The sequence below is a fragment of the Filicampus tigris genome, chromosome 3 (genome assembly GCF_054856515.1).
Source record: "Filicampus tigris isolate MCC_2025a chromosome 3, RoL_Ftig_1.0, whole genome shotgun sequence".
Taxonomy (NCBI): Eukaryota; Metazoa; Chordata; class Actinopteri; order Syngnathiformes; family Syngnathidae; genus Filicampus; species Filicampus tigris.
This window is the reverse complement of record NC_141219.1, coordinates 24,061,409-24,085,374: the sequence shown is the minus strand read 5'-3', so window position 1 is coordinate 24,085,374 and position 23,966 is coordinate 24,061,409. Positions and strand designations below refer to the sequence as shown.

Sequence of the window (23,966 nt, the reverse complement as noted above, 5' to 3'; positions counted from 1 at the left end):
CTTTAAGGCTCATGTACGCACGTTGTGCTTGCTAAGAAGACAATTTACCGCACGAGTAGAACAAAGAGGGCAAACTAGTCAAACGACTGTGTCTTGCTTGTGCTTGTACTACTGTGCTAGTAACACGACTCGGCCCAACTACTAGGCATTCATCAAGAAAGGACTGTCACAAAAAATCTCTTTGGATTCGATTATCCTATCGATTCTTCCATCAATTAGTTGGGTAAAAAGTTAAATAAAATAAATGAAATAACTAAATACACTGCTTCATTGAAAGCTCTTATGGAATTTTTAATGACAGAAGCGTGAAGTAAGATTTGGGAAAAAAAAATATTATTATTATTGCGACTTTCTATTTGTGCACATTAAAAGACAAAACAAACACAGCCAGAAGCCGGCCTGAATTTTCTAGTCTTGCACTCGGACCGACTCTGCATCATCCGCAACTTGGAGAAGTGTTTGGCTTGCCACACGTCATTTTCAGCCACAGTGAACTCCTGGCTAGCGATTTCCATTCCTGTGATTGAATCTAAGGTCCCATCCATTATCCCTGCGCTTTCGATTGACATAGAAACGCAAACTTAATAACAGAATTGTCCTACAAGTTATACTGTAAGTGGAACATCTTACTGACAAGGGCGAATGCTGGAAGAGGGTCGCTGCTTCGTCTTGAACTGTAAATGTATATGCTATGCTGAAAAATGCAATATTTACTGCATTTACAAAATGATTTTGAACTGTAAATACATCCATTGGCTGGTTGGTTGAATGTGTACAACCTATAATTTTATTGTCGCCCCAGGGAAGACACAGGATGCTACAGAATGAGGATGTGGGTCAGAATAAAGACAAAAACCGGAGATGTATTGAAAGGCGGGGCTCGCTTACATTCACTTGAATATAACCAGTGCGGTACATATGCCATTCGCGTACATTTTTACCACAAGCTTCACTTATTTCATCCACAGGTACACCCAAAAATGGAATTTTCGCCTGTGTGAAAGCTTTTCTGCATGATGATGGGCTATAATTGCGACGTCACCACATCGTGCAACTGTGATTTAAAATTTGAATTGCTGCAAAACCAGTGGCAGAGACTCGGCCATTTGTGCAATCTTGTAGCAGAACCCCCACACATTGCGAGAGTGTTCAGTGGAGCACACTGAGCTTTGCGACAGCCCTTAGAAATAGGAATAGAAGCGCCTTGTGTGCCCTTGTCATTCTACTAGTGTGCTGAATTGTCTTACTAGTTAATAAAATAAATGCCAAAATAGCTTTTTATAGGCTTTCATCCTGTGTTGATTGATTTTAATCTTGGTGTGGAGAATGCTGACTAAATTCCGATCATCTTCTAATCTACATCTAGAGTGACGTGCGATCATAAACATGCTGATACTTGCTTGCAAAAAAAAGTTTTACAACCAGTTTTAGTTGAAGATTTTGATATTTAACATTAAAGCCAATCTCTACCTTTGATGTAAATAAACCTGTTTTCCCCCGTCTTTGAAAAAAACATGGCATTTTTTTTTTCTGTTTTGGTCATTACCAAGCGTCTCGAAAGGAAACATAACTATGACCTTTGTTGCAGATGGAAATGCCATTCCTGGTTTTTGCGTTGGACTAATACATAAATACGGTTACTCTCTTGTGTCCTCTAGAAACTACCATGTGTTTTACTACCTGCTGGCAGGAGCGAGTGAAGAAGAAAAGACTGCTTTTCACCTCATGAAACCTGAAGAATACCATTACCTCAGTCAGGTAGGACTCACTGTTACTATCCTGTAAAGTAAAGCGTTCATTTGAAACAGTAGAAGCTCAAGTATTGTCCCTGCCTTGGGGGTATTCTGATGAAGGTTGAGGTTCAGTAGATAGAAAACAGTAGTTTTGTCTGGGAGTGCTATGTTTGTTTTTGCCCTTTTTTAGAGTTAAATTTGCTTACTTGTGCTGTATGTCTGTTGGGGTTAGTGTCGGTGGAAAGCGGGTAAAAAAAAAAAAACATGAATGCAGGCACACACACAATGACTCCACCTGTTCTAGTCAATTCACCTGTTAGTTTGTTTTTTCTCCTGTGTGTCACTCATTGTCGTGGTTTTACATGCATAACACTTTACACTTTGGTCCATATTTGACTTGCATGCGCACACACACACGCGCGCACACACGCATACACAAACACACACCTACCCTTATGCTTACTCCACCGCTGACAAACAAATGGTACTTGTGCTTGGGCTCATCAGCGAAACAGGTTGCAAATACTGTGAGCATGAAAGAAAGGCAAAGTCACATACACGGCGCACTTATGGAATGTGGATGTTGTGTCAAACACGTCCTCAGAGCTTTGACAGCCACGCAATGACTAACGGCGACTTCCTCCCCTCCAATGAAATCTTAACGCCTACGCTGAGAGGAGCAGGGAATTCCGTTCATTCCGCCTCATCCCTGAACTGCACGCACAAACACATGTGCATACATAAATTCTGCCACATTCTTGCACTCTCTCCACTGCACTATCTTCCTGTCTTTTGGATGCTGCTTGTTCCACTTCTCTCTCTTCTGTGAAGTGTAAATACGTACTCTTGAGCAGATTTCACAACCGCCTCATGACGGCAAAGTGAAGGCAACCTGTTTTCAGATGACATGAACACGCTCGGGCTTAGCACTCGTTTGTCCACATTCATAACTCTGTTTTCATTCGACCCTGACATTGTCAGGCTGACAAAGTGGCTGCTTTGCATCTTCCTTCCTTCCTTCCTTATGCATTAGTCCTGATTTTAAATGACTCTAAGTATTGCAGCAAGCGTTGCCCTAGCAAACTATGAGTTTTCTAGTGATTGCTTATTTTGCCGTAGTTTTTATCAGGCAAGAATTTGAATCATTATAATTACAAAATTGGTCTTCATGATCTTGGAGCACAAAATCTAAAAATGTAGACAAGGCTTTGCCTTAATCGTCTGTGTAATTGAGTATTGCAAGTAAAGGAGACGACAGTAGGCTTTTATATTAAGACATAACTGACTTGAACTGATGTTAACATTAAGATGTTGTTGACAAAAATGTACCAAATAGAATCCAACAATACTGCAAATCGCAATTAGTGTCTGGCTAATAGCCTCATGTTGCTGTGAGTATAAATAGTGGACTTAATTAGTGTATTACCAAGTTAACTTTTTCAAGTGGCGATTATAGGGGTTGCAGGAATAATACAGTGTGTCCCCAAAGTCTGGCCAAATAGACAATGACAGCAATAAACGCATCAAGTTCACGAGAATCTTGCAAAAACACATCAGCCTTTGCAACTTGGCTGCAACCAGCAGAGGAAAAGATTCAAAACCTTAAAATTAACTTATGGCAATCTATTTTTAATGAAGTTGAGGGAAAATGCGTCACTTGCCAATCTGTCATGGCTTTATTGTTTTTGCAGCAAATTCCTTGATTCTAAGCTTGATTTTAAATGTAAGGCTACATTTCTTAGTGTTGTCATTTCAAAGGGAGGCGGTGAATACCCAACAATTTTCAAGTGTTTATTTTCATACATCATCTCACGACTGCATAATGATAAAGAAATAAATCATAAAAACTCATAGTTGGCTTCGGAAAAAAAAATACTGCTATTTTTGCTCTAAAAGCAGTGTTGATCGGCTTTTATTTCATGTGCTTCCTCTGTATGTCAAAGTCTGTCCGTGTATGTGACGTCCAACCATTTCTCATGATTTTTAACTGCATGTTCATTATTGTTAGTAACCTGTGTATAGTACATGTTCAAGTCTATAATGGATTATGTCATCATGGAATGCTGCTGTCTAATTCTAACCTCATGCTCCTGTAAACTCTATCTTAACATTTCCAGATGACAAAGAGAACCCACCGACTGCACTGGGACAGTTACTGTGAGAGTGAAGCGGTCAGTATCTGAGTGCCAGTTGTACACATACTGTACATGTTCTAGACGCCATAGAAGCCACTGCACATTGCCTTCCTGCTTCACAATTTTTTTTCCCCGCCTTATGGATATTTGCTGGTTTGCTTCGGGTTATGGTTTTTTTCTCTTTGTTTATTTTCCCCGTTGTTGCCTTTTGGAATGATGTTGGTATGTCTAGTCATATCCTGACCACTGTGGTTCCCTTGTCTGCAATCTTCTTTTGGGACAATGTATTGTTTTCGTATGCTGGTAGTAAATTCTTCCACACTCCAGAAATATGGTCCTCAGTAAGGCTAGGTTCACACCGCAGGAAAATGTGACCCAGATCGGATTTTTTTTGCCCATATGCGACCTGTATCTTTTTTTTTTTTTTTTTTTTTTGACAGTCTGAACAGCCTACTTGATTTTTTCAAATGCGACCTGGGCCACTTTAATATGTGGTCCTAGATTGGATACGTATCTGATTTTTTGCACTGCGATTGCAGTCTGAACCACCAGGTCGCATATATCCGACATTGACGTCATCCTCAGCCCAAAATGCACTTTGCGCGGGCGGAGGTACAGTGTCGGCAGCGGGGAGATTGAATCTGCAAAATTGTTTTGAGTAACAGTATTGACTTTATATTTGACTTTAATTAAATCCCACTTAAAACATGAAGCATAAAGTGGGCATTTATAGTGATAGTAGTAATTCAGCCACAGTTCAGAACAATTCATTTTATATGCACGATCATGATGTGACGTCAACTTTAGTAACATCTCCATGAAATGAGATAGAAAAGCCTCGTCTCATAATTTCCCCCAAATACTGTATTTCTACCTCCGACCGAATCACTCAACTGTAAGAAATGCCTGGACCACGTTTACTTCCGTAAACACTAAGTCGTGAGTCTCTTCTGTGCATGCGGGTCACTTTGTGTTCACGACATGAGATAGACCAAGGTCGCCTTTATAATGTAATATGAACGCTTACTCACAATTTTTTTTTTTTTTTTTTTTCCCAAAAATCCAAATTGAGCATTAAGACCTGCGGTGTGAGGCTGGCCTCTGTTGCATAAATACATTGAACCAGACCTGCAGGAAACTATTTGTTTGCAACCCTGAGTTTTTCGGAAGTCAGACCTGTTTGAACCCAGAAAGGGTTCGGGACCGGTGTCACAAAAGATATATTTCAGTGAGTGAAGCAGCCACGAGTTGTCCTTCTTCACCTCTCGCCGCCTCACATGCACTGAGCGAAGCAAATGCCGCAGGATCGCTTTGCACACCTGCTGGTTCATCGTCTGGCCCACGTTCAGGGGGAGACTCGTAGTTGGTATTTGAAATATTTCCTTTGTGACACAAAATGCTTCCTGTTGTAATCCCAGAAGGATTTTTTTAAAAACTTTTTTATTTCATTAATTGCAAATCTGCAAAGATTAAATTTGCAGGGCAACCGTGAGAGAAAAACATTGCAAAAATGTTAGAACTAGGCATGACCTTTACAGACTTATGATTCGCCTTCAAGAGTGAGGCACTCCCTTCCCATTAGTTAGCGTGTTCAGAGTGTTTAAAATGTAAGTCACAGTAAAAAACAGTGAAGACCTTCATCTTTCATAATAAAATTCATGTTCTTTTAATTTTTTATTCAAGAGCATAATAACAAATTATAAGTCAATTGTAACAGTCATTGTTGTCATCATCCAAAATGTATTTTAGATGGATGATGTAATTTCCTTTTTCACTAACAAAGACAAAGTTAATAAATTCTCATCAAATGTACCATAACCCTTTAATAAGTACACCGCTATCTGTACACTCACTTGCTATCACAACTATTTTCATTCATCGTGGTGTGGATTTCTCAAGGCACTGGGAACTATCCTCGAGATGTTGTTTCCATTAACATGTTAGAATAAGATAGTTGCTGCAGTTTTGTTTGCAGTCCAAGATGTGAGTCTCCACTTCCAGCACAACTTAAAAATGCTGCATTGACTTAAGATCTGGGTCATATACTTTATGGTTTCTGATTTATTGATTGCAGAGACAAGTGTAGAAAAGTAGCATAGCACACGCTTATGTTTGTGTAAGGTGTTCACTTACCAGTGAACAGGTAAACTATGGAATGTTTACATGTGGGGATGAGTTATTTGAGTTATAAGACACACCTCTGCTCACTAAATTTGATTAAAAATCACAGCTGCCAGTCAGACGTCCCAAAAATAACTAATGTCAGTAGTCTTTTTTAAATTTTTTATTATTATTATTATTTTTTTTAACATTTTGGTTATTACAACATACTATTTTCTCAGGTTGAAAATATGTGCTCACAAACTCAACCTATCTGCATGAAGTAGTTTTGTCATTCAAAGGTACTACATACTGGACTGTATGGATGGGAGTGTGATTTGATTTTTTTTTTTTAGTTAGAAAAAAGAAAGGACAATAAAACAGGAATATTGCAAATCAGGAAACTTGTGTTTACAGAGTGATGTAGGGGTTAGCACGTATGACTCACAATTCTGAGGGTCTGCCTTTGAATCTTAGCCTCCGGCTTTTTTGTGGAGTTTGCACGTTTTCACGGTGAATGTGGCTATGAATGGTTATGGGCCCTGCGATTAGCTGACAACCAATCGAGGGCGCACCTTGCCTGGAGCCCGAAGTCTGATGAGGTAGGTCACAGCTCACTCACGACACCAATGATGATAAAAGATACAGAAAAGAGTAGATTGGATTATGAAATTATTCCAAAACAATGGAATTAAGTTTTTGAGCAGCAGATTATGGCCTCGTAGTTTGTGCTGTATGTCTCCACTGTTAAGGGTGCACAAGTCATTGCCATTGACTAGAATGGTCAGACTTTTTTTGTTGTTCAGTGATGCAGGAAGAAGGCTTAATAGCTGTAGTGTGCGTCTCACATTTTGAGTGTTTGTGTTTCCGATGCCTCGGAATGTGATAATTATAGCAAACATAGTGGGAAGGCTCATAAAGCAAAGAGGTGGTTTACAGTGCAAGTCGTTCGTATACTCGTGTTGTCTGCGCATTTTATTTGTCCGCAACAGATTGTGTATACTCACAAGCAACAACATAACCATCAAATGGGATTCAACATAAGAGCTGCATTACAATTCTGCCTTCAGTCACAAATACATTGTTAGAGGTTTTTTATTGTATTTGTATTATACTTGCAGTTTGCAGTGTTGCATATACTGTATTTCACTGCATCTTACTGATCTATGTTTTTAATATGGTTGCCATCTTGTTTCATGTGAACAACACAGTAATTATTATTTAATCCCGCTCTGAAAAAACGATCTACCATTTGTAGAATAGAGTAGTGAATTTAGGTAGTTAGTTACGTAATTTTGTTAAAATTGATTTCATTTGGGTACACATTTGGATGCAGGTTACCCTTCCCGTTTACTTAGTGGCATTCAAGTTATTTTTGTATTTCATATGAGATGTTCTTCCTGATGTTGTGGCCGGTGAATGTTCCCTTCAGCTGTTGCAGCCGTCTTGGGAGCACGCTCCAATTGGAAACTGGCAACATTTTCCACTTCAGGCGCAGTATCACCACTTGCTGCTCCACACATCAGATCCCAGTGTTGCTCTTTTATTTGCTTCCTGATTATGCTTCAGGCCACCATTTTTCTCCTCCGCTCTCCAGCCAAAACGAAAATCCCTTTTTTAAACATCTTAGCAAGAGACTGTAAACACAAAAACATTTATGCACTGTTTATTTCAATAATATCAGTAAGCGCTTCTCCACTTCGTAGCAAGTTGCCATTAGCTGTAGTGTCAGTGAGAGTGATGACTCGCGGTTTCCACATTTTGCAGGACTGCTTCACAGTTGAAGGAGAGGATTTGAAGCACGACTTTGAGAGGCTTCAGCTGGGGATGGAGATGGTGGGCTTTCTTTCTTCTACACGAAAACAGTGAGTGATGGACGCGCACGCACATACGTACACAAGCACACTAGTTGTAACATACTTGGTTGTTGGAGCAAAAGCACATTTTCCAAAACAAAAGATACATTAAATAACATAAAAGATTGATGATACTATGTCACTGAACTGTACGCTACCAATCCCAAAAAGTCACCACTTTGACCTTCCTAACTGGTGCAGAAAGTAGCTTCTCATGTCTTTAACAATGATGTCACAAAAATACAGTATATATCGCTGGGGTCAAATTACTACTTGCATCAAGCTGCAAAAAAACAAGATTGCTAAAAGTACGTTGTACTAATACTGGCTTAAAGTGGAAGTCAAATGACATCACAGTTGCTCTGGGCTCAAATAACGAGCAATTATGGCTCAGCTTCATAAAACAGGTGAGCCATGATTGGTCATTACCGTGGATAATCTTCCATGGAAAAAATGAAAACAATATTGACTGTGCTATAAAATTGCTGAAAACATGGTACAATAAAACCATGTTAATTCCGCAACAATTAATGAAAAATGTCATGGCCACAGTCAATAAGAGCATTTCCACAACTCTCGAGGGAACTCGGGGGATTAGTCTGTGTAGAGTGTAGACTGAGAATGCCCTCCAGGGGGTGTGTGAGATGAAAGGTGATAAGGCAGTTTGTTATAATTACACATGGGTATTGCTTTTTTCAAGTGTTTTATTTTTTTCCAGCACATATTACAAATATTAAATGTGTGTATAAATTAAGAGAGAGTGAGAGAGATAGTGTGTGTATGTATATATATATATATATATATATATATATATATATATAGATAAATAAATAAATAGACAGACTAAAAGATCTTGGAGCTGTCTAACTGTTGTAAAAACGTTGCTGCAAGGAAAGCCGCTCTGCTTCTTGTGTGGTTCTTGCTAATCGAGAGTAGCACCGATTAACCATGTGGTACGATACTGCAAATACGCTGCCTCAATAGTCTGAAGTATCAACCATATCAATATTGAACGTTATGGAATCGTTCCTTGGTGGTATCGGCTCAAACAGTATCGATCCTTATCGCTTCTCCAGCGGGCGTATTGGCCGTATCGTCACTTTCACAGCACACTCCTTTTGATGTCTTAGTGTGTGTTCAGGCTTGGAAACACCACGCCCAGGTTGGGCAAAGCCTACTGTACGTACTGTGTAGGCATCAGGGTCTTCTGAGTTTTGAATTACACTGCGGAAATAAGTTTACGGGAAGTGAACGGACCACGAGCATGGCCCGTGCTTTACTCTGTATCTTTTGGGATGTGCTAGAATAGACTTTCCAAAGTGATCCAACCGATCCCATAATCAATGTGATTGACATGGTACAGTACATACTCAGTTTGATTTAAACCCCATAAATGTTCCTTTTAGGATCTTCTCTTTGCTATCTGCCATCCTCCACCTGGGCAACATTCGCTACAAGAGAAAAACCTACAGGGATGACTCGATTGACATCTGCAACCCAGAGGTGTTGCCTGTGGTTTCGGAACTCCTGCAGGTACTACTAGATCATGCTGTGCTGAAAAGCGAAACACTCACAAGTGTTTCCGCATTTACTCTCTTATTGTCATCAGCATGGATACTGACAAAGTGGAATTAACATGTGCAACATGGGTTTTTACCAAAAGACAAAAAGGCCAAAAGTAAACAATTAGAAGAATTGCTTATCACAGCACCAAGATTTAAACATGATGCTGAACACAATTGGAGCAAGATGGTTTTCTTCATTCCTTTTGAAAAGATGGAATCTCATTGTAAACAGTTTTTGCAGTCTTTCAGAGAACCACCATGCATAATATGTTTTGGTCATATTTTTTAAGATGTGTGGTTTGTCTCATCTGTGTTTCTCAATTGCAGTCCCGTTGTCGTGGTGATCCCTCATTGCTCATTAAGTCAGTATTTTGCTGTTACTTCCCATCCAAAGTTTCTTTAACTTCCTGGGAGGGTACAGTAGGTAATGAATACAGACGGAGCCTTATGTTTATCTACTGACTTTTGCTCAGTGACATGAAATATGCCACTAATGTGATCTCTATTGTTTGTGGAGCATTAGGTAATGGAGGTATTGTTCAGGCTAAACATGGTTGTCCATCTTTTTTTAGATGAATAATATAAATTAGTCTCCCCGGACAAACTCCCATACCAACAGTACTGTTTGTAGGACTTCAGAGTGACACTGATGTCAGAGATTGTCATCCTGAACTTAAAATAAGCCTAGATAAACATTGGCATTTAATTTAATAAATGAATTCAAGCATAATCTCTGTGATGATCATGGATTTATTCTTGCATATTGTGGCTTCAAGCAGATTGAATGATTATATTTGCTCATGTCATGGTCAGGTCAAAGAGGAGATGCTGATCGAAGCTCTGACGACACGGAAGACAATTACTGTGGGCGAAAAGCTGATTGTCCCTTACAAACTGGCAGAGGTGAGGAATTCTCATTTGGTTTCAACCATAAGTCAGTATTGTAGTCAATTGTGTATGTACACAATGTACAGATGACTTGAAGCTGATTGTGGTTAATATGCTCAAGATGAGTGTCTTAGTGTGACGTGTGTCTGGAGGCGCGTTGCCAACTCAATAACGGCCTCGGCTCTCCAGCCTGACCTGGCCGTGTTTACAGGACAGCTTGGACCCATACCGGATCTCCTCTTGCACTCTTACTCCTTCTCCACCAGGCTGCCGCACATAAACAAACACACACACACACACACACACACACGTGTGCGCGCCCACACACACACACGCAGTCTTTTAGTGTGTTTAGAGACGGGAAGGCATTTCAAGCCTCTGTACAGTTTGCATTCGGAACCCTGCTTGGAAAACAAACAAAAGTCATGGTCTGCAGATGAGAGCCATCTGAAACAGTGAAAGGACATACACGGTTTAACAAATGGATTAGATCACCACCCAGTGTAAGGTTTATGCCTGAGCTGCCTAAAGCGGAAGTCAGCCCAAACATATTTTTTTCAAGAATATGTTCCCAGCAGGCCCACTAGTTGAAACAAGGCATTCTGATAAATATTGCGTTTGTGGAATAAGAGTTAATCCACTCGATTTTAGCCATCTCTGGGGGCGGCCATTTTGTCCTCTGTCGATTGAAGATCACTGCTCACAACGACCAATCACGGCTGATCTGTTTTCTGAATCTGAGCCACGATTGGTCTTTGTGAGCAGTTGTGATGTCACTTTCAGTCGACAGAAGACAAAATGGCCGCCCCCAGATATGGCTAAAAACAAGTGGATTAACACTTATTCCACAAACACAATATTTATCAGAATGCCCTGTTTCAACTAGCATAGAATACATTCTTGAAAAAACTATGTTTCCGTTGACTTCCCCTTTAAGTGTACAGCATTGATAACAAAATAATTTGTATAATGTTTAATTTAATACTTTTATTTAGAAACTTTAAAAAGAGATGGATTATGCATTTTCTTTCCACAATTTATAGCAGTTCCAAAGTGTCTTGATAAAAGATGTCAGACATGTTTCTGTTACAGCACGTTTTCTATCCACTTGTCACAGTCTGGTTAAAATCTCAAAGTTTTGGGAGAGCAGTTCTGTCTAATACAGTGTTGAATTGGGCTGCCTGACCATGACAACAGGGGCAGAGGAGACGTTCTCCTTGAGATTTCAAATTTACAGTTGTTCAAATAAAATAGGAAAGGACATTTTTATTTACTTGCATTCCTGAAGAGAAAAAGGTGTTTTAATGGTTTAGTGCTGTGCTTCTCAGTGAAGCCCAAGTGAATTGACTCAAATGCTAGTATAAAAAAGTGAAATTCCTCATTTCTGTTCTATATGGTAACAGGTGAAAGGTGGTCTAATACAATCATTCCCAATCAGGGTGCCGTGGCACCACAGATTGCTGTGATTGCGTGCCGCCTGAAAAATCTTTTTTTTTATTTTATTTTTTTTGAAAAAAAAAAAAAGTCTCTATCTATGCCAGGGACATATCCTCAACTCAATTTTATTTCTTGAGCACTTTTAAAAGCAACCGAAGCTGTAGCAAACTACTGTACGTTCAACATAAAAGATAATACTTAAAATAATGAAATAATTATTAAATGAAGTAAAATAAGATATCCTTTTCTAATTAAAATACACAAGCACTTTTGTTCACAGGAGGTGCAGCGTTTTAGCATTTTATTCCCTCTTATTGCATGTGTTGTGCGAAAGTGTTTGTAGAGAAGAGAGAGGAGCAATATTGAAGTCCCCAACAACCAGTATTGAGGGCGTCGAGATTATAAATGTGTATGGCCTAGATACTGAAGTTGCAATCTCACGATCATAGCGTGCAATGACATCATCAATGTTTGCTACAAGCTCAATTTGAATGGAAACAAGCAATTGCAAATTTCTAACAGCCAATCAGTTTGTTGGAGAATTTTGTTGAAGGATTGGTCACATTTAGTCCTTTCTCTCGCTTTTCATTTAGCTCCTTCGGGATGCATTCTTCGCCGAAGGGATGCCGGCCAGCTCTGCTGGGGCGAAGCTCTTCGTGGTTGTAGCATTCTACACAAGCGACCATATCTCTGCTCGATAAAATATGACAGCCAAATGGCTGCTATAAAGCCACCATTGGCTCAGCACAATGAGGGACAACGTAACGGAGCGGCTGCCAGGAAAGGCGCATACAACAAGCGGCGATACTCTCCACCTAAGAATGTTACGGCCAAAACGGCGGGCATTTTGCCAAATTTTACTGGTCTCTCATCAGTCAGCGGCCTGTGTACCTGTCCGTCATTCGTCAGTCCGTGACTTTTTCAAGCCGAACCAGCCTGTAATTGTCAGTCTGTCCATCAGTCAGGTAGTTCATCAGTTAGACCGTCAGAAGTCCGTCGGTCCGTTTCACACACACTTATTTGCAAGTCGATTGAACTGCTGGCTGCCTGCAGCTATTTTAGCTCCTAAAACGCCCAAAAGTTTTAATTTAAAGATTTAAATGACTTTCCTTAACGAGAATCCAGCTCTGCGTTGTGGCCAAGGGTAAATAAAATCCAATCTATGTAGCACAGGCCAACCGCTGTTTATAAATACTCTAGCTCCTCTTCCTGCTCTTCTTCTTCGTCTTCATCTTGTTCATGGGCATATTACAGCTCTTTGGTGCATACTGCCGCCTACTGTACATGAAGCGTAACGTTTTTCCGTATACAGTCAATGCACCGCGATCAAACACACGGGACAGTCTTGAATAGCAATAATTTCCCCAAGATTTAACAGAAAACCACAACCATAAAGGTTTATATGCAAATAAAGACACATGCATAAAATGTTCGACTCAAACATTGTAGATTTGCGTTGTCATAGTGGCGATTACACTGATGGACGAAAACCCCTTTCTGTCAGTGCTTAGTCCGTCTTTTTTTTTTTTTTTCCCGTCAATCGTCAGAAAAAAACGTGTGTACGGCCGTCAGTGACGTACTGACAGACAATTCCATCAGTCTGACGAAATGCCCACCTCTGGCATTAAATGACCCAAAAAAAGTTGGGAAAGTACAAATGAAGGAGAAAATTAATGTAGCTGCTGCCAACTCACAGGCACCTCTTTTATCGCCTCCGCAAATATTTGATCGCCATCGCATGTAGTGAAAGGCAGAGGAATTCAATGCTCTTCCATTATATGGCAGAAGGTAGGCCAACAATCAACCTGTGTATCCACCTGTTGCTACTCATACAACAGAATAGGCATGGCTTTGTGCAAGTATATTAGTTTTGTGTTCAATTCAACAGGCTCGCTTTCGAACAGTGTTGGTCAGTTTTTGAGTGAGTTGAGACAAGACCATCATTATTGAAATATTTTTGTTTGGTAATGTGCCATAAGATTTTTATCATGTAAAATGGGTGCCTTGGCTCAATAATGGTTGGGAAATGGTTGGGTGTAATAAATGTGTTCTGCACTGTCCGTGGATGCCTAGTGCAACATGATGTGCCTGCCTGGTTTGAATAAACCCATCTCAGAGATTCCTAACACCACCTTACATCTGTATTTGATTTTTCAATAGTGTCAGTTACCATTCCTTGAATTTATGCTTCAATTTTATTTAATTAAGAATTTGCCAAAACAAATGTTATTATTAGGCAGTCTAACAATATGGATTTTTGTTGTTTTGTTTTTTGTTTTTTACTGATGATACGTATCGATATAAGGCCTAATGATTGGCCCCAAAGTGATGTATCGCTTCTTTAAACGACACAATTCGATACGATAAAGGTGATTTCGATACTATATTTTGTTACAGTAGCAATGGCTTTTCTGTAAATAAACCTATCCTAATTCATAATTCATACACAAGCTTAGCTTATAAGAATAAGGTGGTTCTTATTATGCATTAAAATATCAATGTAAACAAAATCTTTTGATAAAGCGCTTCATCTATCCGAACAATATTCAACATTCTCTTTTGTGGATATTAAACTTGTATATATTCACATAAAATTATCCTGCTGCTGTAATTGTTCTGTATAAAGAATAACAATTATGCTAAAAGCTGACATATTCTTTTCCAAAAATATTAGCTGGTCTGGCAGAAAGACACTTCTCGTGTGCTCTCAATGGGCCACATTTTATACCCATGCGTACACACCAATTTAATATACCGGGTATAATATAACATAATAATTTAATAATAAATCATTCTTTGAGCACGAGGAGATTTATGATTGAGTTTTTTGAATAAATGAGGCAGAAAAACTCTTTGAGTTTGATTCTTGATTCATTCAGGTTTATTACTGTTTGGGAATGCCGCTCGAGATGCGTCGACAAATTGTCGTGTTCGCGAAAAATCCCGACCATATGTAATTCACGGCATATCGCACCAGCAAACAGTTGCTCTTATAATATATCATTATCCTACAGATAGAATTCTTTAAGGTACGCACAATAGAATAATAAATACAATAAAAATGAAAGTACATTCAATAAACATATTTCTATTTTCTTGGGCACCATGCCTTGTTTTAATGTAGAACGGAGGTCCCCAAACTACGGCCCGTGGGCCGGATATGGCCACCTTCACATTTGACCCGGCTTCTGTTTACATTACGGATGACCCAGGTTGATTGATGGATGATTACCACTACTGCGCATGTGCATCACAGACAGGCATGCAGCCAGCGAGAGAAGCGGGAGACGAGGCAGTGATGAGAGAAAACCAAAGCGCCAAATAAATAAATACATATAGAAAGAACTTGTCAACAATTAAATTATTTATCGCTCGTGATTGTTTGGCTGCACACTGGGTGGTCTCATAAATACTGCTCAATAGCGCAACAATGTGTTTGTCTGTTACATAAATTCATACGCGTTAAAACCTCAAAGAATTTCTTGAGTTTTGTCATTTGGTCAGAATTGTGATGTTCTATGATGGAATGTTTTGAATCCGACTTCCCCTTTAATAATGAAAAGCTTATGACTGATGAGAGAGAGCGAGAGAGAGAGAGACAGACAGAGGGAAAGACAGTTTGTACAGCTTTAAATTGGTGTGTATCTTGATTCATGATTTGGTTATTTGGATTTAGTTTTTTCAAATGATCTCACTTGGTTGATTATTTTGGGGAAAAGGAGCTATTGCTTTGAGTCACCATTCTAAAGTTTGTTTTCTTTTTAAAGACTTACTCACCTTTACTACTGAAAAGGTCAAAGCTTTCCATCGGAAATGTGAATTAGATTGTTTTCCCTTGATAATTTGACCAGGGGCCTTTCATTAAAGAACCCCTCTGTTTATGAAACCTTTATCCGCCCATGTTTGTTTAAACACAGTTTATGTTGAGGTATTTACTTAAGTTACATAAGTATTGCGCTAGACATAGTATACATATCATATTCGGATATTGTTATTTCATTTGGCATGCATGGACTTTTTGTCCGCACTTTGTATTTGTGTGTTTTTAATTAAACCATTCAATGTAACTTTCATTCTGTTTGTCTCCTATTCATGTCCTTGGCAATTGGTACAATTATCCTTTGACCTAAAATTAAACAGAAGCGACACATAGTAGGAAATAAAAACAGCATTATAGAGCAGCTTTAAGCTGTTTAAACCCTCAAGAATGTTTAAGTGGCCTCGGATAAGCCAAAACCTTGTACATTACTATATCTTACTGTATGTCTGTGTACTGTATGTACTTGCAGGCAGGCACTGTGAGAGACTCCATGGCAAAGTCACTGTACAGTGCACTGTTTGACTGGATTGTCTTCAGGATCAACCATGCTCTGCTCAACATCAAGGACCTGGATGAACCCACCAAGGTAGGTAACTAGAGACACGCCTAACAGCACTTGATGGATGCAGGCAGAGAGTTAGGCCTGAAATGAGTCTGTTGTGATCGGTTGCTGACCACTAGAGTCAGGATAGGCGTCGGGCTCCTCTGGAGAAAACAGATGCATAGGTGGAAATAATTCTGGTTTTACTGATTGGGTCAATTTTAATTCTTAAATGAATCCCCAAAATCTTTTTATGGTCTCATAGATCTTGTCCATCGGAGTGTTAGACATTTTTGGTTTTGAGGACTACGAGAACAACAGCTTTGAGCAGTTCTGCATCAACTTTGCCAATGAGCGTCTCCAGCACTACTTCAATCAGCACACCTTCAAACTGGAACAGGTGAGCACACCATTAGACGTGGGTCACTTTTAATGAAATGACTTCTCAAACATTGTCTCATGTTACCTTTTGAAGAGAAAACCTTTCTCCTTGCCACACGGGACAGTAGGCTTTTGTGTACATGGTAATCCAGTGGAACGTGCAATGTTGTTTACATCCATGCTCCTAGCTCAAGCAGTGCCTATACCCGAGCTACATTAACCCTCATTCGTTGTACATGCAATGTAAGTGTGACAAATTAATAGTATCTTGGAGTACATGCATCACAGTTGACAAGTCTTATGTCTACTTTAACTTGTTAGCAAGCTCATTATCGCCATTTGACATGTTATTGTTTTACTTAATTATGACTTCATGGCACTGCTGAGCATTGAAGTTGGCTAAAACACACCGGAGCCAGCATGTCAAAGACCCACAGTCACCGATGCACTTTTCAACCATTTACTGATTGCCAAGGCAACAGTAAAACTCATTAATTAAATATGCTAAATGACCACACTTGAACAAGAGCTTGCCACAGCTCCTGCTCAGACACTCACACCCAGACAAACTGACGCCACACGTCACTCCTGCAGACCCCACCCCTTAAAGGCACAGACACTACAATATGTACAGAATTTCCTTGCATTCTTTTGTTTGTTTAAAGTCTGTTTCGGTAAGTTTAAATTGTGTGTGAGAGGTAAATGTATGCAATTTTTTTTATGTGGTCTCTCCATGTCACAGATTTTCAGTTAACTCTGGAGCATATCCCCTGCAATAAATGGGGTTCACTGTATTTCCCTTTTTTCATGACATTATGGTATGATACATAATTAGCAGGGGTGCACATAACTGGCACGCAGGTACGCATGCGCAACAGAAATCACTGATGCGTACCGTCATTTGCGTCACGACGCGAATTTGCGTACACACTAGTGGTGCACAGTGCAACGAATCATCTTTGATTGGTAAGGATCAAGCATCGGTTCAGGATGGGCACGATCCGTAGAATGATTGGTGAAAAAAACTGTGCTGGTTCACAATTGAATAGTCCTCATTCAGCAGAAAAAGTTGAATACCCAAGATCACTTAAGTTGGATGTACAAGAGCGTTTTGCAAACAAACTCAACCAACACACCGCCTCCACAAAGGCTAACTTCAAAATAAAGCTTACCAAATAATACATTGAGTTGTAATGAGTATGACTTTACCAAATCATAATAATAGTCACTATATTTTTTTCTCAAACAGAAAATAAGTTCTAGTAAGGGGTATCTCATATATTAGTGAATGAGATCTAGAGAAATAGACTGCAAGGATTTTTATTAAACATCCCCTAGATTAAGTCTTTATTGACTGAAGCTCTTTCCCATGGACACAGGAAAAAATAACATGCACAGGGAAGCAATATTTGAAAGCAAAATTGCCTGCGGGACCTTCAATTTTTTTTGCAAGAACAGTTTTGTTGAGAGTTGAGCGCACTGTTTGTGTTCCCTGTAGGAGGAGTACAGGGCGGAGGGCATCAGCTGGAGAACTATTGACTACATTGACAATACGGGCTGCATCAATCTCATCAGCAAGAAGCCCACAGCTTTGTTCCACCTCTTGGATGAAGAGTGCAAGTGAGCCCGCTTTTTCGTTATTTGGAAGCCAATTGGGTTTTTCTGTGGGGAATCACAAACATCACCATTAAAAATTATATGTTCATTTGTATTGAATAACTGCTTTATTGCCTAACCCCATATAAACATCAATCTTTATCTTACCAAGACATTTTGGACAATCTTATTCTTCCAACTTTGTGGGAACAGTTTAGTGAAGGCCTTTCTCTGTTCCTATGGCTGTGCCCCTGTTTTCAAAAAGCATGTTCCTTAAAGAGTAGTTGGATGACTTTGATGTGGACAAACTGGAGAGTCCTGATGTTAACTCTATTAAACACGTTTGAAGGGAACTAAAACTGAAATTGTAAGTCAGGCCCTGTCATCTGAGAACAGCGACTTCTCTCTTTTTATTGTATTATCCCTAGTTTTGTCTGTTTTGTTAATGTATTGCGACCCACCATTTGAACAGTAAAGTTCCTCCAGCTTTAGAAAGCTGCAAATCATCGGGTCCGTGTTGTTTTGATGGAGCTCAGATTTCAAAACCCCTGGTGTCTCATTCCTTCGCTCTTCCTGTAATCTGTTGATTTTCCGCAGCATTTCTGGCTCTTGATAAGAAAGGGAGCAAGAGACCGTATGGTCTCCCAATTGTCTTCAAATGACTGCAGTGTCAGAAGATAAAATGTCAAACTGGTTAAAGAGCAAATCGTTTTAACTCGTCGGAAACAATAGTGGTTGGAGGTGGCGGTGTCTTGTTATACTGCATGGATGAAAGATGCTGTTTTATCATTTATTTCAAAATGAGATAAACATATCAGGGATCAGTTGACTGTTGCCAGTTTGTTTTTCTAAGTGTGTTTGCGACGTGGTTTTAAACACTGTTTTCTTTGCAGAACTCCTCCCTCAAGATGTTTTCATTTGGAGTGCAGATGTCAAAAGCCATTGTTATGCCCTTTGCCAAGATTGCTGCGTGTTAAAAACTTGTCTTTGATTCCAGCTTCCCACAAGCCACCAACCAGACGTTGTTGGACAAGTTCAAGCGGCAGCATGAGGGGAATAGGTACATCGAGTTCCCTGCTGTCATGGAGCCCGCCTTCATTATCCGACACTATGCTGGCAAGGTCAAGTATGGTGTCAAGGTCAGTTTTAATCTCAGTTTATGATTGTATGCACATTTGTTTGAATTTCCAGAATTTTCTGAGAAGTTCTGAGACAATATTTACAATACCAACATTTACATCTATTTTGTTCAAAATACTTGGAAGACGCCCTTCACTAACACAACGCTAGACTATTATATTCTGTCATTTATTCATCTCTTAAGGAGGTGGGAGGTTTATACACTGTAGTAACCAAATTTTGTACGTACATTGGAATACACTCATTCTCTCTTACTAACCTGTGCCACCCAGTGGGAATTTTATAATTACAGTAAATATTCAGCTAAAAAAAAATGGCCATGGATATTAAATATTGAAACGTAAAACGGTAACAGAAAAAAGAGGAAAAAATCCTTACCTTTACTATGGTGGTTTCCTTGCTAACGTAAAGGAGCTAAAACTAGGTCATGTCATTCGTAACCACAAAATGAAAACGATTAGGACCATCGTTAACCAAGCGCCCAATGTATTGTATCAATTAAGTGGTTCGCATGATCACTTGACCTTTAAAGATCTTCTTGATGGGCCCTCAAAATCACCATAATTTACTCTGAATTAGCACAAAACAACAAACAACTGGGAATAAGTGTTGATCCACTCGTTTTTAGCCATCTCTGGGGCGGCCATTTTGTCTTCTGTCGACTGAAAATGACATCACAGTTACTCAGGGCTCAGGCAATCACCAATCACGGCTGACCTGTTTTCTGAATCTGAGCTGTGATTGGTCGTTGTGAGCAGTTGTGATGTCATTTTCAGTCGTCAGGAGACAAAATGGCCACCCCCACAGATGGCTAAAAACGAGTGGATTAACACTTATTCCACAAACGCAATATTTATCAGAATGCCTTGTTTCAACTAGCGGGCCTGCATAGAACATATTCTAGAAAAGAAATATGCTTCGGTTGACTTCCTCTGTAAGGTTATTTTATGAAGGACAGTATGCAACTTGTCAGGCACATAAACCCGGAAAGACACTACTTTTCACTAACAAATCTAGCTGTAAATTAATTCCCCTGTTGTGCACATCTATTTGTGTATTTTTTCCAGTTAATCATGCGAGCTGCGGCCAGTAGTAGTCCATTGTTGTAAAAACCGGACATAATGTGAAGTAATCCCTTCTTATATTTGAAGCTCTGCTGGCAATCTTGCAGACCATACTATTATATTTACAAAGGTGCATTTGTGTCTTGGACACAGGATTTCAGGGAGAAGAACACAGACCATATGCGACCAGACATTGTGGCGCTGCTGAAGAGCAGCAAGAATGCCTTCATCTGCAGTCTGATTGGCATCGATCCGTCGGCCACCTTCCGCTGGGCGGTACTCCGGGCTTACTTCCGGGCCCTGGTGGCTTTCAGACAGGCTGGGAAGAGGCACACCCCCAAGAGGGCTGGTGAGTGCAAACACAAGTCCCGTAACCGATGGATATTGGTAGACAATGACCGAACATTTGGCGTAGCACAATTAAACCCAGTTTTGAATGTACAGTTCATTGAAAATCATGCATCTGTAGATGTATTTGTTGTTAGTGATATTGTGCAAAAAAAAAAAATCCATGTACCGAACTCTAAAGGGGCATTCATTTTAAAGTATAGAGATTTAAACAAGTATTTGAATAAGAATCGTTACTAGCTATCAGATAATAGTAGACTATACTGTAAAGGGTAACTCTTCAGCTCTGTTGCTGAATCTTTGTCAGCATACTAGTGTCTGTTGTAAGAAGAAGAAAGTGATTTAAAGCCAACAAATGGCATCCATAACATAATTCTGTCGTATTTGTTCATTGTAGGTGGCTTTTGTCACATCAAGACATATTTGATGCTTCTCTAACTGCTTAGTTTTGTAGTCATATGGCTGCCACATTTTTTTTTCTCCAGCTGTTTCTCTTTCTCTAAACTTTCTGTCAACATGAATGCCAATTTTCTTCACTCTAGCTGTATTTGATATGCGATACAAGATCTCATTAGTTAGATATTTGAAATGCACGTGTTTTTCCCGGTATAATATAAAAAAACTCCCAAATGAAGCTCCAGCAGCACACTATTGACATTCAAATTTAACTTTTCCTTCTTTGCTTGCCAAAGTCGCAGATCACAACATAGTTTTCATCCAAAGTCTGAGAGGTTAACAAGATAGTATATTGTCTACAGTCAATTGATATCTAAACACAGACACACACCACATATGTGAAATAGGGAATACATTTTGAGCAATGGCAATTAATAAATACATCCATTTTATTATTTCCATCAAAAGCACTTTGCAATGTCAAAACGTCTTGCACCGATTTCTCCCCAGTAGACAACTGCATCTCTTTTTCTTCACTGTCTAATCTTTCCATTTTCTCTCTTTTCCCTGTGTTGTATGTTCATGTGTTTCTTTCTCCTCTTGTTTCTCTTCTCATCTTGTTTTGCTTCTCCAAGGGCATGATGACGCTGCTCCCTGTGCAGTTTTGAAAAGTGTGGATAGTATTAGCTTTCTGCAGCACCCTGTGCATCAGAGAAGCTTAGAGATCCTGCAGAGATGCAAAGAGGAGAAGCACAGTAAGGCTGCCAAAGAAAAGAACTCCTCCTCCTCTACCTGTCAGCCCACAGACCACTGGGAAACTCAGGATAAGGGATGAGGCCAACCAACATCAACATAACTGCACTGTACTGCAGCTTGAATCAAGCCAAGAGAGATCAGAACCATGACGGCCAAATTTAAGACGACAATTCACAGGCTTTATTGACTGCTTTGTGATTGTTGTCTACAACGCTGGTTTTCTGTTATTAGACTAGATGCTTGTTGGTCTCCTCTCTCTGTCTCCCTCTTCCCTCTTGCATCACATAGCTGATGGCTTTCTTTTCTAGCCGTTTTCACCGCATGGTGTTCAAGCATGTCGTGTCACTAAAATGTTAGTCGAGGGCTAGCATAGAATTGCATGTTGCTATTGCTTTGTCAAGACACATTACCACTGCTAGGCAACCATCACTGCCGCTTCCAACCTTTTTTGGTCCACCAGGGCAGTTGCTTGTCCATCACAACACACAGAAACGTTCCCATTTGCACATTTACACATGCTGGTGTTGATGAGTGATAACGGAAAGGTTGCATCGCAGACACCAAACAGCCACATCATTATGACATCATAATGATATCCAATACTAGAGCTTCATCAAATATTCTGCCTTTACAAAGATAATACAGGGAGGCCACAGTTTACGGCAGTACCAACGCAAATTCAATGTTCCGAACGGCGTGAATTAAACTGCAGTCGATTGAGCAGTGGCGTTCGAATACGACGTCACCCGAGGAAAGGCAACACGCTCAGTTATTTATTTACGGAATTATAATCTTATGACTGCATAAGCAAAGGTTAGTGATCGACTAGGCCATGTTCTTACTTGCACCCTAATGTGGGTTATGTTAGAGCTGTAGGAACAGAACTTTAATGTCGACCTAGGACCCCCTGTAATTTTTGATTGTGATTGAGATCATCAGAGAGGTATTCATTTAATGTTGTTTGTTATCATAATAAAAGCTGTCTAATATATCTAATTCTTTCATTTAAAGGGTAATTTAACCCTGAATATTCCAAGAATATGTTCTATGCAGACCCACTAGTTGAAACCAGGCATTCTGATTAACATTACATTTGTGGAATATGAGTTAAGCAGCAAAATGACATCACGGTTGCTCAGGTAATGACCAATCGCAGCTCATTTGTTTTCCGAAGCTGAGCCATGATTGTGCAGTACTGTACAGTTCTACACCATTGCAAACTTCAACCACATAAAAAAACGTTATACATGTCTGGCCGTGACAATTAAACTGAGAGCATTATCTTCATAAAAGCCTCAATATTTGATACAGCTCTTGTAGTAGATATCATATTCTGTTAGCTTAGTTGGCTGGTGTATGTGTGTATTCCTGCTGCTAATCTTGTTCCTTACAGTAGGTGCTTTACACATAGACCTCCGGTGTTTTTTCACATGCCACTTTCATGGGTCTATTTTCATGATGCTCAAATGTACATCTGTCTTTTTGTTTTGTGCTGTCCTGCAGCTCCTGATGAGAGTGAAAATGTACAAATTGATGAAACCGAAAACGGTATACAGTACTGTCATAAGCCATCTGATGAACCAGTCTCTTTCCCATTTAGGCTAACACACACTTATAGCTGTTAGATTTCTCATCACTATTATTGTCATATGAAATAGATAGCTTCCTTTAGATACTGCAGGCTTCTCACTACTCTATCATCACACTTTTTAACATTAGGTCTATTGCCACATAGACAGAGCACAATGCTGTTTTGAGTATTATGTTTTAAAACAGCAAAAGGAAAGCATTGTGACTAAACGCCCTCTTCTATAATTTGACACTAACAAGAGTAACTCATTTTAACCTTCACAGGCCTTTATTTCTTAAATAAAGCACTTGCACTGAAGAGGCACATAACATAAACTGCGTTAACACTGAAGTCTTGTTCGTTTGACTATCAAATGATTTAGATCAGGGATGTCTAACCCTGGTCCTCGAGAGACCCTTTCCAGCATGTGTTAAATGTCTCCCTCCTCCAACACACTTGTTTCAAATGATCAGGATTGTTACCAGGCTTCCCAGAGCTTGCTGATGAGCTGATTATTTGAATCAGATGTGTTGGAGGAGGGAAACAATTAAAAGATGCTGGACAGGGGCCCTCAAGGACCGGGGCATCTCTGATTTAGATTTTCGATTTTAAATGAAAGTCATGTGATTCTTTCACGATG

General features: G+C 39.6%; 1 protein-coding gene across 11 annotated transcripts in view; it reads left to right on the top strand.

Moving 5' to 3' along the window:
• myo9aa (myosin IXAa) overlaps nt 1-23,966 on the top strand; it is a 114,048-nt gene that overhangs the window by 64,138 nt on the left and 25,944 nt on the right. For 7 of the 11 annotated variants that reach the window (XM_086026777.1, XM_086026785.1, XM_086026784.1 and 4 more), the window contains exons 5-16: nt 1,659-1,758; nt 3,851-3,904; nt 7,736-7,833; nt 9,231-9,357; nt 10,203-10,292; nt 16,004-16,120; nt 16,341-16,475; nt 17,955-18,076; nt 19,050-19,191; nt 20,410-20,605; nt 21,636-21,755; nt 23,260-23,304. In XM_086026777.1, the coding sequence (XP_085882903.1) occupies nt 1,659-1,758; nt 3,851-3,904; nt 7,736-7,833; nt 9,231-9,357; nt 10,203-10,292; nt 16,004-16,120; nt 16,341-16,475; nt 17,955-18,076; nt 19,050-19,191; nt 20,410-20,605; nt 21,636-21,755; nt 23,260-23,304 (1,346 nt within the window). The remainder of the gene's footprint in view (nt 1-1,658; nt 1,759-3,850; nt 3,905-7,735; nt 7,834-9,230; nt 9,358-10,202; nt 10,293-16,003; nt 16,121-16,340; nt 16,476-17,954; nt 18,077-19,049; nt 19,192-20,409; nt 20,606-21,635; nt 21,756-23,259; nt 23,305-23,966) is intronic. The other 4 variants (XM_086026786.1, XM_086026781.1, XM_086026782.1 and 1 more) reach the window with 3 other exon arrangements.